General features: G+C 40.3%; 1 protein-coding gene across 15 annotated transcripts in view; it reads left to right on the forward strand.

The window, feature by feature from the left end:
* Window positions 1-5,689: 5,689 nt before the first annotated feature.
* camk2g2 (calcium/calmodulin-dependent protein kinase (CaM kinase) II gamma 2) overlaps window positions 5,690-19,915 on the forward strand; it is a 55,446-nt gene continuing 41,220 nt past the window's right edge. For all 15 annotated transcript variants that reach the window (XM_034152612.1, XM_034152597.1, XM_034152603.1 and 12 more), the window contains exons 1-2: window positions 5,690-5,895; window positions 6,886-6,980. In XM_034152612.1, the coding sequence (XP_034008503.1) occupies window positions 5,831-5,895; window positions 6,886-6,980 (160 nt within the window). In that variant the 5' untranslated portion in view covers window positions 5,690-5,830. The remainder of the gene's footprint in view (window positions 5,896-6,885; window positions 6,981-19,915) is intronic.

A 19,915-nucleotide genomic window follows, 5' to 3' on the forward strand; every position in this document is an offset into this window, starting at 1 on the left:
CTGAACATTGAAAATGGACTTGGATCGTGGGGTGCAGACTCATCCAATATGAAAGTAATTGTTAGGTTCACTGTTCTGGGAAAGCCCCAGTTTTGGGCTCATGCTGTTTAATTGGGCGTGATGTATCTGTCTGCTGGTGAAGCTGCTGCTGTGCTGCTGTTATAGCTTAACAGAAATGAATCATAGGCGGTGCTGCTTGGTCTCTAACAACACATAAATGCAGTAAACAGCCTCAACATTGATCTGATTGTTTCTGATAGCAGCAGCTCATTCCTTGACCCCATGCCTTTAGCTGTGTGTTTCAATATGTGTGTGTGGATGTAGACGTGTTTCTGAGTGAGTGTCGGCAGCAATCCCACACACAGTAGCAACAGCGCTGTAGATATCTCCCTAACGGCCTAATAATGAATATTCAACTGTCCTTCTTATTTCTTCCTCCTCCCTCCCCGCATGTATCCCTCAGCTCTTTGCTCATTCCCTCTGCACACCACCCCCTTGTCTTTCTCTCTCATTTTGCTCCTCGTCCTACTCACTTGTTTGTGCTCATGTAAGATCGAGTTAGAAGCATTATCCATGTTTTTGCTCAGAGCTCTGCAGTGTACAGTTAAATAAAAAGAGTGGAGGGGAAAAGAGAGAGAGTTCCCCAGAGGGGGGGGGGGGCTGTAATGTCTGGAGTGCTTGTAGATATGATTAAAATATCTTGTTCTTTCATAAAATCCTTTTTGCATACATAACACACAACGATTCGTTTTTGGGAATGATATATTTTATCATTCATATTTTATATTGAATTTACATCAACAAAAGCCTTTTAGACCTTGTACTTATAATTGTGAACATTTCTTAATGGACATTCCTTTTTTCATCAAACAAGCGGATACTTCTCTCAGTCAGCAAAAGAGTGATCCACAAAGAAAAGGAAACAAACAGATATCATGTTCACTATATTCGGTTTGGAAAGGTTACAGAAATGATATAGACTTGTGCGTCGTAGAAATAGCATAACAAAAGGACAGAGATAGAACGTGTCCACACACTTCTCCACAGAGACAAACTGCCCTAGCAATGCAACAGCAGTTTCTCAAATACCAGGAGAAACTCTTATGTCAGTGACCTCCATCCATCTTTATGAGCAGTACTGGAAATCAAACAACTGGAGGCTTTCTTTCTCAAAGAGTCTCCATCTGCACATAGTTCATGACTTATATGACATCACTCCAAGGAGCATTGAAGCTGAAGGCGCTTTGTTCACCTCGCATATATATGTGTATGCAACGGACACACACAGAAAATACCTCACACGGTGTGAAGTAGTGATGAGATTTGATGAGACTGCTTTGGGTTAACAGTAGAAATGTTGCTCAGGGACGCTCAGAGCCCCGTACATGTGAGAAACTGGTGAAGACAATCGTTAGATGCCCACACATCTGATTCCCAGTATACAGTGATGGCTCGCAGAAATAAGGCACCGTCAGAAGATATAAATCACGGAGGAGGTGTAACACACACACACACACACACACACATGAACACACACACATGAACACACAGTGCTATCCAGTACGTGGGAGGGAGCTGTCATATCCACTGTTGGATAATCAGTTGAAGGTAAGGCTCTAGATCTTTGCTGAAGTCGTGAAGTTAAACACAATGGGCTCAAGAAACTTGTTTTATTATCTTCAGGTGGACATTGTGTTCCAGATAAGACATAACAAAGCCACATTTCTCATTCAGTGAGACAGGGTGGTTTCAATGACGCAATGGGGACACATTTGCTTTAGATTCTTGCACCGTAAATTGGAGCCCATTAAATTCTGGATGTGCTATGAAATGCTTATTTGGGACCAAGTTAGTCATTGACAGAGGAAGGTATTAGATCCACTCTAATGTGCTCTCTGTGACATACTATTCCCAAAGAAACTGTTGAACCGAAAAGAGATTTAGGGCGCTGTTTTCCAATGAGCTGTTTCAGGGCAGATCAACAGCAGATAGGGAAAGTTTTGACCTCTGGGCGTTGTGCTGGGTAATGACAGTGGTCACTCCCTGAGAGACACACACACACACACACACACACACACACACACACACACACACACACACACACACACACACACACACACACACACACACACACACACACACACACACCCACACACATATCTCAAAACCATAAAAGTCTAGTGATGTTACTGGTCAGTGAGAGCAAGGAGAGGCTTGTCCAAAGATACGTAGAGCAGCCGAGAGCCAAGTTGAAAAACATTCCTGCAGAATGAGTCACTCCCCTTCGGCCTGTGTGGCTCCACAACACTGCTGTTAAAGTTTCATCGCTGCGAGGAAGTTCACAAATACCTTAAGAAAGTGCAATATTGTCAATTGTGTGCATTAGAGACGTTATTATGAGCAGCATGTTCGTTTTTCTTGTGGGACAATTAACAACCTTATTATTCTCACTATAGATGATGACCTCACATAATCAATGTAATGTACAGTATGTAACTCAACATAACAATTTAGCAATGTGTCAGGGTTTTTGGGAATTTTAGGCTCTCTATTCAGCCATGCCTGGAGGGTTTATTTTTCAAATGTTAAATAATGCAGTGTCATGTGATGAGGTTGGTGCTATACAGTACAAACAGGAAGACAATACAGTGAGTTATTACTAATAAGAGGCAATTACTTCATCAAAATGAAGCCTGTGGGTGGTAGAGGAGGATGATACTGAATCACTGATCACTTTATATCTTATGTATTACTTATTTAACATTCTCTAAATACAGCAGAGATTGCAAGATTACTCACAGTTAGGCTGAAGAAAATGTCTTTTAAGTAAATTATATTCCCTCTTTCCTAATCCTTCCTTTTCTCTGGTACTTAGTTTTTCATTCTCAGGCTTCTAACATATCACATACTTACTTGAAATACTCAGGTTAGAGTTAGACATTTAACAGACCTCATAGGGGTTTTGTTGTTCTTGTGACACAGGTTTTCCAGTAGACACTGCTTCATTGTCATGGTATGCAAGCCTGAAAGCTTGAGAATGGCCCTATTACCGCCCACCCTTCAACCTGCCACTGCACAGCCTGTCCAAGACTCCTGTGACACATCACCAAGAAACATAGCAATTCAGCAATTAATACCTGCTGCACCCTCGCTCATTAGGCTTTCAAACGAAGCGGCTCCCTGCAATTATGTCAGAGACTGGTCGCACTGCTCCTGTGCTCACTGCAAACACTCATTAAGTGCCGGCAACATTGTTCCAGATATAGACTCACAGCTCAGGGGCAAGAAGAGGAAGGGGGAAAAGAAAGGAGATGCACATGTTTGCATTTTCACATATTGAAGGGCTTAGGGCTCTTTTATTTAGGTAAAAGATAGAAAAGTTGCCCAATGTTTGTCTGTTTTATATCGAAATGCACATGACCTTTTAGTACTGTCAATTTCATCTTTTAGCAATGCTGGCAACAGGGAACAGGACCAACATGCATACACACAGGAATAGTAGATAGTGACGGGTGTTTTTGATCATACATTTGAAACTAACATGGATGAGAAGTCCTTAAACCTGGTTCCACAAACCTCAGCCGATATTGCCTATTTACACCCCAAACCACAGATATAAATTATTTTTTATTTATGTCTCGAGCCGGTTAATTAAAGTTCAATATTCACTTTTGTTGAAGCTCCATTTTGGGTCTCCTCCAACTCCTGAGGGGTGACTCTTTAGCTGCTAAATGCTATGTTCACCAGCTAGAGGCTTAATTAATCTGTTGCATTGTTTGCGTACAGTGGGTTTATAAAGCTAAACGGAAACAATGTGAAGCAAAAACACTAAACTTCAAAGTTGAGCTGAAAGACACTGAAAAAATCTCTAGAGCTGATTTGCAAAAAGAGAGACTTTTCATGTTTAGCATGTGGTTATTTGACCAATTGTTCAAATGTTCATAAGAGTGTCTTAAAATCGCTCAAAATGTGTGTGAAATTTGAACATGTGCAAGTGCATTTTAACATAATGTAATATAATGTTACCAATATACTGTTTCATCATATAGGACTAAATAAATATGTATATCTTAAATCATGTGTAGATTAATCATTGCTGCATCTGACCCAAAAATAAATGTATGAATGTGAGAGACACAGTAAGCACATCACTGGAGAGTGTGCAGCTGTAATCACCCACACACACACACACATACTTAAACATGGTGCCAAGAGGATATATTAATACCCTTCATGAGATATTCATGAAAGCTCAAATAAACCTTTACAGTGCAGCAGGCCGTTACATAACGCATATAATTCCCTGTCTCTTATACAATAATGCTCCAGCTTACAGTTACAATTCCTAAATATGCACACGAGTCAGATCGAAGCCTCGACTCCCTGAAACAGACTCTACTGGTTACTGTGTGGTGAATGTGAGAAGATAAAAAACATGTATTTAAATGACAAAGCTTTGTCAGCACTATGGAGGCAGATTCATTGTTAAAAGATACAAAGCGAGGTATGTGCATTTTTCAGTAAAGTTGAAAGCCTATATAAATTCACTGTCACATGCAAACAGTGTTAATGGTAACCCAAACACAGTGAGATCATTTTTCTGCTAATTTAACGTTTTTAAGATGTAGCTGTGCAATCATAATCTGTGTAATCAAGCGTTTTTCCATATACAGTATATCCTCAGTCTGATGTCACATTGCAATGAATAAATGTGATCTACCTTTAAAAATAAATATGTACAATTGTTTTGATAGCACACTGAATGCGTTTTTTTTTAATGATTATTGTCATTTGCAGGTTTCTGTTATATATTTGAAACATCATTTCGTTGTTGATTAGGAATTATCATGAGAAATAAACAGCAGAGGTGTTCAAATTATATACATTTTTATCGTATCCTGGTTCAACATTTTCATCAGTGACTAACGCTCCTTTTTTTACTAGGCCCAGATTAGGAAATGAAAACCATAATACAGTGAGCATGCAGCTCATTGCTCTGTGCCAATATTAAAATATTGCGGCATCACATCTCACTACATGGTCTTCGAAGGATGCTGCTCTTTTCAGCTGTCCTGGAGTCAGCTTTACCTTTGTGCACATATGTTGAATATGAAGGGAGAGAGGGTGAAACTGAACCTGGATCTGTGGCTTCTGCTACACCAGAAAAGATCTCGCGTGGTTTACATCCCACCTACACCACTACTGCCAAAGAGGAGAAAGCATAAAGAAGTCTCACTCTGTCATTGTTTTCTTGTTAGAGAATTCCAGCATTTAACAAACTGATAAAATGTGTGTGTTTTACGATCCCATGCTATGAATAACAGACCTATGAAAGCAGTACAGATTATAGACCCTTGATGAGTTAATAACATCATATTTAAATCAATAAAATCATTTAAAAATCAATATTTAGTGTCAAATTATTGGTTTCTTTAAGTAGCTGTGTAATACGCAGTAGGTTTAAGGTTTAAGACTAAAAACATTTGCACATTTCTGATTCTGATCTAAGACGAAACATAGCAAGCATGCATTCTGCAAACATCAAAATGGTTTGAGTAAAACAATATAGCAATATATGGTTAACGCCCACCTTTGGAATTTCACTTTCCAATTATTATTTTTAAACACAGTGTGACTCATCAGCTCAATAGAGGATCTTCGTTACTACAGCTCCCCCACCCCCTCTCCTCCCTCCCACTCCCTGCTCCTCTCTCTGAGCTCGAGCCTCTCTTCCCCTCTCTGCTTCACGAGTTCTCCTCCCGAAACCTGCGCGAGACGGCCACTGAAGCGCGAGGCTATCCCCCCCTCTCTCCCCTGCACTTCAGTCAACATGTCTACAGTTCCACTCTCGACCAGGTTCACTGACGAATATCAGCTGTTTGAGGAACTCGGAAAGTAAGCGACCGCCGCCGCCGCTGCTCTTGTTGCATTCAGTGTGTGTGTGTGTGTGTATGTGCACGTTTTTCCTCCTCTGCTGCTGCTGCCATTGTGCGCGTTTACTTCAGTGTTGACAAGGCAGGAGAGGGCTGTCAAAAAAACAGGGAAGCGTAGGAGAGCAACATTAAGCTGTAGGCAGGTTCATGTTAGCGCTTCAAAGGCTTGTATTTAATCCTCAATGTGCATTTAAAGGTGTATTGCACCATTGTGGCTCTCTGTGTAACCCGAAAGGTGTGAAACATCCGCGTTTAGGACCAACTTGTTTGTCAATTAACTGCAGGTCGAAAACTCGCTTTGCACGCAGCCGTAGCCTGGTGGCGTCCTCGTTGCGCCTGTTCAATCATTCAGCTGTTTTTGTGCATTTCTAAGCAGAGTAGCAGACTGCAGGGTTACTGTAGTGTACATTTAAAAAAACAAAACAAGGCTCTGCTGCATACAAGACTACAAATCTTGGTTTTGCGCATCGCACATGTACTGCGTCCCGGATTAAAACATGAAAGGACACATAGGTTACAGTACAGCCACTATGTAACATCTAATCTCTGCGTGTGGTTTATAGAGCAGCTCCACCTTCCCACACAGCATGAGTTTAAAGGAGGCGCCTGTGAAAAAAAATGGACAAGAAGATACAGTTTAATGTTGAATCTTTCAGTTTATTCTCCTTTACTCACTGCCTGTGAGCTAATAACTGTGTCCTTTCACCATGAATAAAGCCCCCCCTCTCCTCTGCCAAGCACTAGTAGCCAGGACCTCTTCTCAGATCTCATACACAGAATATCAGACTGATTTAATTATGCATGTGGCTTCCTTTCCCCTCTCTTTAGGTGTATGCGATTGAAGCATGCCCTTAGTGTGTGTCAGGTTCATGCACTTTCCCCTGAGACACACAGATTTGTGTTCTGTTTGAAGTGGTTTCACTGATCTGTCATCTTTTTTCTTCTGCTCCAGGGGTGCCTTTTCTATCGTCCGCCGATGCAGCAAGAAGTCCACCGGCCAGGAGTATGCTGCTAAAATTATCAACACGAAAAAGCTCTCAGCCAGAGGTTAGTACAGTGGATATTCACTCAGTGTGGCTCGGCAGATCACTCAAGGAGTCACATGAATGTATGCACACTGAAAGCTGCTGTCCACTTCGCTGTAGCTGCTCAGATGTTAGTTCAGCTGCAGGTTTGCTACTTTATTTCCTGAAAAGCTGCAAACCAGGCGCTCTTTCCTCCTTCTGTCAGCAGCGATTCCTGAAAAGCCACTTGGCAGAGCTGCTGTGGTTAAAGTTGCAAAGCTTCCGAGGGCTTTACCAGCTGTCTGCAACATTTTTTGGTTTGTTATGGTTATCAGTGGCCACCAGCTTGACCTTTAGCCTAACATATTCTCCACTCACACAGCAGCACGTAGGATAAGATAAAGTTCTGGGGTCTTTTTGTTATAGTTTGGCAATGGTCTGTGTTGGTTATGATAACACTGAGCTGGCATATTGGATAGCTGAAATAAGAGGTTCTGGGAACACAGAATCTTTGCTAAAAATAAGTAACAGTGAGCAAGAAAAATAAGCAATCAGACAGGCTTTATGGTGCATTCACATGCTCCTCTGATAATGTGGAAACAACCCTACAAATAACATGAGTTGGGCTATATGGGGTGACATAGCATGCACCGATAGATAAATGTCAACCATACATATTTTAACTTTTCCACTGCAGTGGCGATTCTTCTGTGATCTTGTGCAATGTTTATATACCGTTACTGTAATAGCAAATCACATATACCATGATGGATGGTTTTGGCCCTGTTGCTTAGAGAGTTTAAACCACAAGTTGTTAGCTGTTCTCAGGGTTTATGCTAATAACCTTTCTATCTTATCTTGATATCTATGAGGACACCAAATAACTGCCCCAACCGAATACCGTTTTGCAAATAACACGAGCATAGAAATGTACATGGACTATTATTATTAACATATTTATTGCCTCAACCCAACATTTACTTTTGTCAGCCATGTTTATCGGATGGGGCGTTTGGGGAATTTTCTGAGTTGGGAACTCATTTTTCAGATTTCTTTCAACCACATAAATGCAACATGATACAATCATGCATGTTAGCCACATTTACAGAGTGACTCCAGGTTCAACTTTGACCTTCTGTACTCACCATTACGTGTGAGTGCACACTTGGCTCCGTGTTTGGATCTCTCTTGCATTCAAGAAACTGATTGGATGCAAGATGATTATTATACACGATTAGCATAAATTGGGGTTAACTATTCCTGTTTAATGAGGTAATATATCCAGCTAGGACTGTCACTTCAAAACATTTTCAAAAACGTTGTGTGATGATGTCCCACATTTTAAACAATTACTTCACTTTAACTGTCAGAAATAAACAGGAAACTAGAAAAGTACATTGTGTGTGTGTTCACATCCAACAGTTAAACTCATGTTGAAATATCACCACCTGTGCTGCAATATTTGCGGCAGATTTGTGTGTGTGTGTGTGTGTGTGTGTGTGTGTGTGTGTGTGTGTGTGTGTGTGTGTGTGTGTGTGTGTGTGTGTGTGTGTGTGTGTGTGTGTGTGTGTGTGTGTGTGTGTGTGTGTGTGTGTGTGTGTGTGGTGTGTGTGTGTGTGTGTGTGTGTGTGTGTGTGTGTGTGTGTGTGTGTGTGTGTGTGTGTGTGTGTGTGTGTGTGTGTGTGTGTGTGTGTGTGTGTGTGTGTGTGTGTGTGTGTGTGTGTGTGTGTGTGTGTGTGTGTGTGTGTGTGTGTGTGTGTGTGTGTGTGTGTGTGTGTGTGTGTGTGTGTGTGTGTGTGTGTGTGTGTGTGTGTGTGTCATGGCGTTCCTGCTGCCATGTAGCTGAATCCAAGCATTTCTTTCTGTTGAATGCTTTGCCTGTCACATGTGCTTGTGTTTGCAAATTCAATTGATCCTTTACGGCATCTCTCTTGGTGTGTGAGCATGTTGCAGACTGTGTGTGTGTGCGGGTGTCTAAGCGTCAAAAGGTTGAGTGATGATATGAAGTGCACATCGGGGCCAGCTCTGGACTGATAGGGCGGCTCTTTTCCCCGGGGGATGCAGGCTGAATTGCTCTGTCTCCCCCTCCTCCTCTCAAACACCCCCCCCCCCATTTAATTTTATTTCCTGATTATGTTGTTTTCTTCCCCTCCCTTCTCTGTAATCAAAGGATTGATTTGAGGAAAGATCTTAAAAACCCTTCTCAGCAGGCGATTGGATCTTGTGTGTGTGGGTGCGTGTGTGTGAAGGGCAATATTGGCAGTGGTCTGGAGCTAGTAACCCGGCAACAGCAGGGGTGAAACTCTTCATCCCATAGGCTGTCTGGCAGAGAGACCGTGTGTGTTTCTCTCTGCATCGTGGTCACAATTATCACACAAACACACACACATAGACGACTGCTCTTTTCTCGCTCAAAGCACAGTTACACACATTCTTCTCTCACTTACTGAACGGTTCTCACACTTAACGACAAGGCCTGTCTGAATACAGTCTCATATTGTGAAATGCACGCATCACATTGGTCTCTCCCTCAGTGCAACATCCTGAAATGTGCTGTTGCGGCCAATGTGTTTTTGACACGCACAAGAAGCATGTTCTCCCTGCCTGAAACCCCCCACGCTTACACCCACGCATCATGCCAATAGTGAAAGAAAGGCGAAGAGAAATGTGCCACTGTGCCTTCTGTTAAAGACCCATTATGGTTTATAAGATCTTCCTTCTAATTTTTATAGTTCGGGATATTGTTTCTTTAGGTCATGGTAATGTTGTTCTCATCAAGTTCATTGCTAAAATCTGGGATGAGGCAAGAAGGACGAGCGTTCCTTATTACCCAAAACATCTGTTGCCCTATCAATCAATATACTTTCTGCAGTTGTGTGCCTATGACCCTTCACTTCATTTGATTAAAAGATCCTAGCTATTATATAATCACTATAAAACTGTCAGTTGTCAACGTCAGTCACAGTGTCCTCAGTGCTGCGTAAATATTCTTTAATCTGGATTAATCGTTTTCCTTTTATAATATTTTCCATTCATTTGATCAATATTTATCCTTTCCAATTCGAAATGTGTTGCAGCAATATGCTCACACATCTGTTGCAATCACTTCAGGTGCATTGTTCTCACAACTGATAACAAATGATGGCCCAAAAACACAGACTACACAACCCAAATAAAAAAACAGGTAATTTAATGTAACGCAGCAATGTGGATTATGTTGTCTCCATGCACGTACAAACAAACAGATGTTCACAAATGCTTTAAAGGTAAATCCACACACACACATCTCTGCCTGTTTGTTTCTTGTTAGAGTTTGCAAACACTACACATACTATAGTATCATAGTTGTGGTAATATGATGCCTGGAATACTTTGTAGAATCAATTGTACTTACGAGGTGTGCGTGTGTGTGTGTGTGTGTGTGTGTGTATAGGCAGGATTAAGCCCTTTTCCTCTGTGGCTCAGGGAGGGCACATTGGCTGGCGGTGAGGTCAGCGATTATGGCTGGGTCATGTTGCGTCACATCCATGCGCAAGTCACTCAAGCAGATACTCGCACACGGTCTGTCACTTCCACTGACATTCACACACGCTTGCATCGACTAAGACACATTGTTAAGAGCACACTGCATTAAGCAACTGTTGCAAATTGAAGGCCATGCTTTTTCTCATTAATGTACCTTGATAGTATTTTTCCCGTAAAAGTCAGTTCTGTTGGTCATTTTTGGATAAAATATTCTTAAAATGTGTTAGAGATTACATTTATGGGTTAGTGTTTGAGTATGACGTGAAAGAATGGGATCCAGAACTGTTCAGATTAAGCATAAGCGAACTGAAAAAAGCATAGAAATCAGCAGCCATCTCAAAATCATAAAAATACATCATATACAAGTTAATATCGCCCTTGATATGCGGAACTTAATGTAAAACACTTTTAAATGTAGTGTTTTAGTTAAAACATGTATTTACTGATGGGGCAAATTGTTGATCTTAATCTTCCGATACCTGCTACTCATGCTGTACTGTATGTGTTAATGTTACTACAGTACAAAGGTATTGATACTGAAAGCTACTAATACTTTATTTCACAAGTGACTTTGTTATCAGATTACAGAAGTAGATAATGACTATTATTGTTAGCCTGACGCAGCAGTGACTGCCTGATAACATTTCTGTGAAAGAGAAGTTAAGAAGGGAAGTGTGTTCATAAGATTATGTGAACTTGTGTTTTGCAGACTGAAGAGGGCGAGATAAAGTGATACAGTCCTTTTCTGTGGCTTTTGTGATGATCCATGGCATCTGTTCATCTTGTGTAGACGGTTTGACTCAAAGATAAAGTACCAGAAAACAGTGGTTTGGTTTGAAGAATAAACTTAAAGAAAGATAATTCATAATCATGTTTGTTACAGTAGCTCATCTCATTGAATAAAAACCAAACCTTGCATATTGACACATTAGCTAGTCAGTGATTGCTTTCGCCCTCTCAGCTTTCTCAGTCTGCCACTTTCCATTTATGGAGCTCACTGTCATCATCACTTCTTCACATGTTGTGCTTTTACTGCATCCACTGAGGAAGAGGTTCTAATAATAGTTATTGTAAATAAAACAAAAACATACCAGTGGGTTTTCAACATTGAAAAAACACCTTACCCATTCAATCACATATGGCTAACATTTAAAAGACATTCAGCAGTTTAAAAATGGGGATTACTTTATCATTCAGAAGTGAGAAAATGTTCTCGCTTTCTGCTCTGTTTTTAGACTATCAATCAATCAATCAATCAATCAATCAATCAATCAATGTGTATTTATATAGCCCAATATCACACATGTTACATTTGTCTCAGTGGACTTCACAGTTTGTACAGAATATCAGTATGACAATACGACACCCTCTGTCCTTAGACCCTCACATCGTACAAGGAAAAACTTCCAGAGAAAAACCCCACAGTTTAAAGGGGAACATGGGAGAAACCTCAGGGAGAGAAACAGAGGAGGGATCCCTCTCCCAGGACGGACAGACGTGCAATAGATGCCGTGTGTAAATCGAAGAGATAATACATTTTACAGCATAGGTAGACCAAATGTTTGGAAATGCATGTGTCTATAATAAGAAGATGAATCCACGAGGATGTCAACAATTCTGTGGGAGCCATCAGGGAAGTAGTATGATGAGAGTCAGGCAGGACCGCAGAGACAGGATCAGCCACGACTCTGGATCCCGGCGTAGATAGACACCAAAATAAACTCCTAAGGAAACTTTGGCTTTTTAATTGCTAAATACTTAACTATGTCACCAGCTTTTCTTAAAATGATGATCGTGAAACTTAATATAAAGGAGATGCAGGTTCAGATAAGACACTTCATCTCCAGTAGAATAAAGTATCCATCAGATAACTGTGAGGCAGATAGTCTGTATATAAGTTCAGCTTTTACTGATTTATTTCTAAATTATGTAAGTTCTCCCGCTGTGTTTCCATACCTGACACTATGAACAGTTTCCATATTTATATTTAAAAATGTAAACATGTTCCAGCTTTGTTGTACTGGCACTTCTCACATTTCATGTAAACATTTACATTATTCACATTAACTAAACAATACATTATGTTATGTCTAACAACTTTAGTGTCCAAAACCGAAGTCTTCCTATACGGAAATGACACTTCATAGCCTGAAGCAAGTTGTGTATTTCTAAGTTGGCCTTTTCTTTTTAGTTGCAGGATTCCCTCTGTACATCTGAAACATTTCTATTAGTTGTTAGCGACAAACACCATGAGCCAGCAATTAGATTCGTCTGGTACAATCTCAAGGGACTGCTGACAGAGGCGTGTTGCTAAAGGTACCAGTAAGTAGATAAAATACAAGAAAGTGAGTCTGGTTTTAGTTAAATAAGTACAACTTTACAGTAGTTTAAAAGACTGTCTGACTATAAAACTCAACACTACATCTGGGCTGTTCACTTTCTGAATTATCTACGAGGAATGTGTACTAGCATGTTTTTGATTGACAGATATGATCCAAGTGCAACCTGGATCAGCTTTTCTTTACTGAAGCCATCGTCATCAACTTTAGAAACATCGAATAAATATTATCCTCAGAGGCTGACTGCTGCCAGAAAGTGGCTCTTGAACACATAGCAAAGACTTCCGCCAACGGCCAACTGTCATGTACGTTCTTTGCCTGCGTGAGAGGAAATATCTCTCCGTACTTGCTGGTTTGTCATAAACACAAAACATAGGGCTGCAGATTTACAATTTAACAATCTGATACATACATTAAACCTAAGCTGCGTTTACAATCCGTTTCACACTGATCTTGCTCGCCACTAAGCTCATTCCAGATGGCCATGTTGTTGTGAAAATATCCGTGTTCAGATGAGATGAGGATAAAATATAGAAAGTCTCTGGTTTCCTGGTGTCCTTCATGTCCATTTTTCGTTTGGGGACAGATTTGCCTTAAGCTGAACAGCCAGTCAGAATGATTTCTCTCACAAACGGACTCCGCTACAGATTCAAAAATGCTAAATCGGCCGAAAAAACATCAACCGGTGCCTATGGTGCAGGACACACCTCTTGAACAGTTGGTGACAGACATCAATTACCCAACAGATCCCTCGGTGAATCAAGGCCTTAATACTGTAATACAAAAAGTGGTTTCAGCTTCTCAGATGTGAATATTTGCTGCTTTTCTAGGCAGTTAATTGAAAATCAGTTAATTAAATTCCGGCACTGCATTGAATGTAGGTCACCCACGTTTTGGCAGAGCTCAGAGCCGAATACACAATCACTGTAGTCATGCAGTTGCGTAGTAAATGGAGGAAAATAGACCTGAATTGCCAGGTTGAAAACGCAAGCTATGACGCGCCCTGTAGAGACGACTGGATTGGTTGAAATTGGGGCTTATCTGTTCCGTCAGACTCACTTTAATGCTTTTTGTAGGATACTCTGTTGACTGAGATCTATCTTGGCTGTGTTTTATTTTTAGCCACAATTATGTGTCACGTATTGTCTCAAACTGTGAAGTGAGAGTATTTTTACCTTGTTATTAAATAAGGCCTTGTGATGTCAGGCAAAGAGAGAAGGAGAGGGGGGGGGGGGTGGAGGCTGGCGGCACTTGTCCCACTGTTGAATTATTGAGGTGCAAGACTGCTCTGCTCTCACTGAACATGGACACGAGCAGAGGAGTGGACCCTTGGACTCCTTTTCTTTCATTGCTTCACCTTTCATATGACTCCCTCAGCCTCACTCGCTTCCTTTCGTGTCTCTTTTGCCACTTCTCCCTTCATCTTTCTAGTCATTTCCTGCTAGGCTGACACTTCTCAGGCTATGTAGACTCATAACTTGTTCTTGCGTGTGTGTGTGTTTTCAAGCTTTTGGTGGGCTTGTGGTGCTCCCGCTGGAGGCTGATTGGCGGAGAGCGGATAGCGTAGCAGTGCAGCGCGGTGAATGTTTAATGGGACCAACTGTGAATATTTGATGAGAGGGAGAGTCATATGGAAAGAGAAAGATGAAGATATGTAGAGAGAGTGAGACGGTCAGGGTCTCCAAAGCAGAAGTAGTGCAGTGTAACACTACTGTAATGAGTGCTATCCTTTCCACAGCATGCAGCCCTTCCTCTTTCCTTATCGAGCGTGCGTGTGTGTGTGTGTGTGTGTGTGTGTGTGTGTGTGTGTGTGTGTGTGTGTGTGTGGTGTGTGTGTGTGTGTGTGTGTGTGTGTGTGTGTGTGTGTGTGTGTGTGTGTGTGTGTGTGTGTGTGTGTGTGTGTGTGTGTGTGTGTGTGTGTGTGTGTGTGTGTGTGTGTGTGTGTGTGTGTGTGTGTGTGTGGTGTGTGTGTGTGTGTGTGTGTGTGTGTGTGTGTGTGTGTGTGTGTGTGTGTGTGTGTGTGTGTGTGTGTGTGTGTGTGTGTGTGTGTGTGTGTGTGTGTGTGTGTGTGTGTGTGTGTGTGTGTGTGTGTGTGTGTGTGTGTGTGTGTGTGTGTGTGTGTGTGTGTGTGTGTGTGTGTGTGTGTGTGTGTGTGTGTGTGTGTGTGTGTGTGTGTGTATTCTCCAGGACTCACTTCATTATCTGCCCTGTTTTTCTCTTATCGTTATGCCCCTGTCCGAAGCATATGGCACCATGTGGAAGCCAACTTCAATAAAAATGTAATTAGCCATATACTGTAGTGATGGACAAGGACACAAAATGCAATTTTATTTAAAAATATTTTATTTTTAAGTGAGTATAACTGCAACAAAAACAAAGATGTAAATAAAAAGTCACAGCAAGGCTTGTTTTATCACACCACAGCCAGAAACTGGTCATATTTGAGGAGCTGTAACCAGTTAATGTGGCTTTTTTGCTTTAAAAACAGCATTATCCATTAGTTTATTATAAAAGAATGGTTTTAGTTTCACTTCCTGTTATTTGAGCTGTTTACCAAAAGCCAAACAAGTTGAAACTGCAGTCAAAAAAATCCTTGTTTTGCTCAACCAACAATCCAAAAATGATTCCCAATATTCAAGGGTCATTTATTGTTACTCTGCTGTCACACAAGGACAATTACCATTGATAACATTCTAAGGATTAGCTTTTGGTCAATCGAGTGTCGTCTCTTTGTTTCAGCTTAACAATGTTGATATTTTTATTTCGTCATACACATTAATTAACTGAATTCCTGACAAAAAGAAAGTACATTTAGCCCTACTGTGTTTACACTCATTCTGCCTGTGCTTATCACTCCATGGAAAGTAGTGAGTAGTTTTAAAGGGACTGTTGCCTGTTAACATTACATTTGATTACATTACATTAGAGGATCTCAGGTGTGTGTGCATGAGTGTGTTTGTCAGTAGCTGTCACATTAGTGTGTTTGAGTCATGCAGGAGGTTTTTATTCGTCACATGTGCAGCTCTCAGAGTATCATTGACTGAAATACATTGCACAGACTCCAGTGTGCAGATTCTCATACTTTTACTTCCATTGCTTTTATCTTGAGCAATAAACATTCTCATTTCCTAATAGCTCTTTGTCACCCATTATTTGGCAACCGTAAAGTAAGCAGACGTTGTTGAATGCACTGTCTTTGTTTCTGTCGATTCACACACACATCAAACTCACAATAAGTTGTCAGATGGGTGCAGTCACTCTACAGGTGAGTAAGGTGTGAAGTAATGCTGTTCTCCAAATGGAAAGGGTTTATATTGAGCTTATTTATTGCGACAGTTGGAAGATTGAAAAAGCAATAAAGCAAGGCGCACACATGGGAGAGGCATCTAGCAATAATAGTGTGTGTGTGTACGTGTGTGTGTGTCATGCCGGCAACACTCTCACCTACACCAACTGTCTCAACATTTTAATCTTTGAGTCTTTTGCCTTTCTTTCACTTTCCCAATTTTTTTTATACGTCTTTACGATGCTATGGTAACACGTGCAAACATTCCCTGCATCTGATCTCAATGTACCTACAGTATTTTTTGAAAGGGTAGATTTGTAAAGGGTGTCTTAATGGCTAACTTGTTTGGTGCGGTTAAAACAAACTCTTGTGTTTTTTCCATTTTTAGTTTTGTTTGTTTGGGCTGGTATAAAAACCTTATTGATCTCTTGTGTGGACAAAACAGAGATCACATGAAGTAGAGGGTCACAGAAGTTTCAGTAAAGTGTATCCATGTAAGGAAGGAAGTGTGTAAGGAAGGAGGCATTAAAGAAAAAAGGAAGAAAGTCAGGAGGGAAGATGGTAAGTCCCTACTTACTAACATGTAAGTAGGGAGTAAGTTATCTAGAGAGTAAGGTTATCAATTGTTTAAACTACTAAAGTATACTTATTTTGCATTTGTATTATTATTCTTTCCATATATCTGATTTACTCCCTTTTTTCTATATTCTAAATAATCATTAATACATTCCTGAAAGTATGAACAGTTACTATGACCAGCAGTGTGTGTAAGTGTGTGTGTGTCTGCAGCTCCTCTGACATGCCAGAGCATAATCCAGTCCTGATCACACACTCATTCTCATGCTGTCAATCAAGCAGCCTGTCTCCATGGAAACGCCTATCTTGCATGCATCCCATCATTCGTCACACTTGACAGCTAAGATTACATACACTTGGTCACCACACATATTCGCTGGGTGTCGAGTACAATGAATCGTAACAAAGTGCAATTCAATGTGTGTATCCCTAGGACTCTCGGGTGTCAGTCAGGAAAAATATATGTTTTTTTTAGAGAATGTCTTTGAAAAATATGACTTTTGGTTTACTTTTATTTTGAAGGGTTTCATCTGACAGCAGTCCCATCAGTGGTTAAATAACAGAATAAATGCCAGAGTAGGAATATCGTATCTCAGGCCTCTATCTGTCATTAGCTTATATGAGTTTGATGAATAAAAAAACACAGTTTTTCTTGGCCCATGTGAGTTGTCTCTCAGTCTGTTAACTAGGGTTTGGGAGTAGTACAAAGCCTTTCCTGGCTCTCTATTGTCAAATATTTAGATGCATTGTGGGAGTTGTAGGCACCTGGTTGTGAAAGGAAGAATAATAATGCATAATAGGGTCAGAAGATAAATTACAGCTTCTGAGCAGCCACTGTCAAACCAACAACCATATATTTATTAACCATTGATATATGTGTGCAGGTCTGTTATAAGTGTGCCTGTATTGCTCTTAAAATTGCGTATTTGTTGTGAATTAATACCTATTTGATGCTCCTTTTTATGCTATCAAGTATTTTTGACCAACTGGTTGGATGTTGAATAATGTGCGGCAAGGTTGTGGTTGTTAAATAAGTAAAGATAAATAAAAGTGAAGCCTTTTGACTGATGATTGATGTAAACATATTTGACATCTTCTAATAAGTGGTGGTCTTGAGCTATGACTCAGTTATTGTTGCTTTCGGGTTTCTGTTTATTTTGATACTGGTCAAGCAAACTAATTGTCATGAGCTGCATATTTCCAAACACTGTTTCTACTTTATTTAACTTTTACTACATCACTCTCCTGCTCTTATTTCACTGTCAGCTCCTAAGTGTGTTACTTGACAGACTGTTCTGTGTCCAACATGCACTTTGCATATGTGATAATTTTATTGGTGTGTGCTTTCGACTGTTATATAATGATACAAGCTGAATCGGGGAAACACCGTCATACCGATTTTGCTCTAGATGCAAAGAACAACACACACACATGAAAGCTTAAGCACAGACATCATGGTGATCTCAGTACATATTTGTTCACCTTTTGTTGAATAAGCACCCTTTTATATTTCTTTACACAAGGCAAATATTTATCCAAAAGGATGTTTGACCAGCACTCTCACTTACGTCTGTCTATAGTTTCCCTTTAACAATGGACACCTGCCTGCTGGCCAACTCAAATCATTTGATAATCTCCACTAAAAGATGCTCTGCAGCTTTAACAACAGTTTGTAGTGTCCCAGTACAATTGTTCAATGGAGACGAGTGTGTGGCTTCATCATTTAGTTGAAGTGTGTACTCCTGTTGAGTACACAAAGCACTGGACTCGACTGGCACACCACCAACACAGTTTGAGCGTTTGTTTCTGCTTCCAAGGTAACAATCAAAACAGCCTTTCAAAATAAAAGTCTCCTCACAGTAGTCCTATTCAGGGCAGAGTACTGGCTTAACACATTTCGGGCACAGGCGCCTGAGCAGTGGAGCAAATCCATTAGTTAATTAGAAGGAGCAATGTTTCTGTCTATTTTCAAATGTTAATTTATTGTCGTAAAGTCCTTGCAATAATTTGATTATATTTGTAAATGAGATGCTGAATATCATTTTGACTATTATTAGCGACTAATGAAAGCAAGTATTAAAGGAATAACATGTTTCTGGACTAGCTTTTAAGTTGGTCAGTCCCAACACATAACTGATCGTTTATTAAAGCTAGCTTTCTGCTGTCAATCAGTCGGGACAATCCAGATTTAGAAACATAACCAGACGCCCATGGGTAGGTTTTGTGAAGGCCTTAGTGCAATGAAGACAACCTCCACTTAAACAGCATTGAATTGTAATTATAAAATGAGCTGCAACATGAACTTAGTAGTTTGATGTCAGGACTTTTTCCAATGACTCAACTAATTAAAAAAAAACAGTAACTTGGCATCATATTTTTCTCCTTATTTGGGTAAGATTAGATGCATGTTTTGGTATGAATTCAGATAATCCAGTACTTGCCATTAACTTTTTGTGTTTTATTTATGTATCTTATTTAATCCGGCTGTCTTATTGACTATATAAATGTTTCCAGGTTGTCTGCAAATATTAGTTTAAGTCAACATTCCTTTTTGCATGCAGGACTACCAAGCATTTCAATTTTTAGAAATCTAAACAACCAAGCAGTTACTCTTAATGAAAATAAAAGTAAACACTAGTCATCTATATCTCCGGATAGATGCCATGATATACTTTACATGTGAGCAGAAAATTCATTTCAACCTGTGCTTAAATTAAAACAAACTTGTCAGAGGAAAGTATAATAATGGCATACACAGCTCATTGCTTACACAAAGTGTTGTAAACCTGTGTTTTCTCACGTTAAGCTAATACAACATTACATCCTTTGTGTTAAGACAACACAAGGGCTTGTTCAACAAGCTCCAAAATAAATATCAACTTCATACATGCTTGCTAGTAATGTTGGAGCAATCCAGGCACCTAAAAAGTAATGTCATTATTTGTCTTTGAGTTGGATTAACTTGCAGAGGCTGTATATCCGCCTCTCAGCTGTCAGACATGATCTCCGTCAGCTGTCACTCTGAACATGGCTCTACTGGCTGCATTAACTTTGTGTCGTATCTGGATGTTTGTTCATGTGTCCCTTCATGTTCTACATAAAGTACTGGCAGTTTCTACACACAATGGGAGCCATTATCCCTTCTCTCAGGGAATCACCGAGAGATCAGTCGGTGTGTGCGAGTGTGTTTGATCACCTCTCAGAGCCGTTCATTGTCAGGGTTGAAGCCTGTCTCACTGCACAGCCGCTCAT

Source organism: Trematomus bernacchii, unplaced genomic scaffold, assembly GCF_902827165.1.
Source record: "Trematomus bernacchii unplaced genomic scaffold, fTreBer1.1, whole genome shotgun sequence".
Lineage (NCBI taxonomy): Eukaryota > Metazoa > Chordata > Actinopteri > Perciformes > Nototheniidae > Trematomus > Trematomus bernacchii.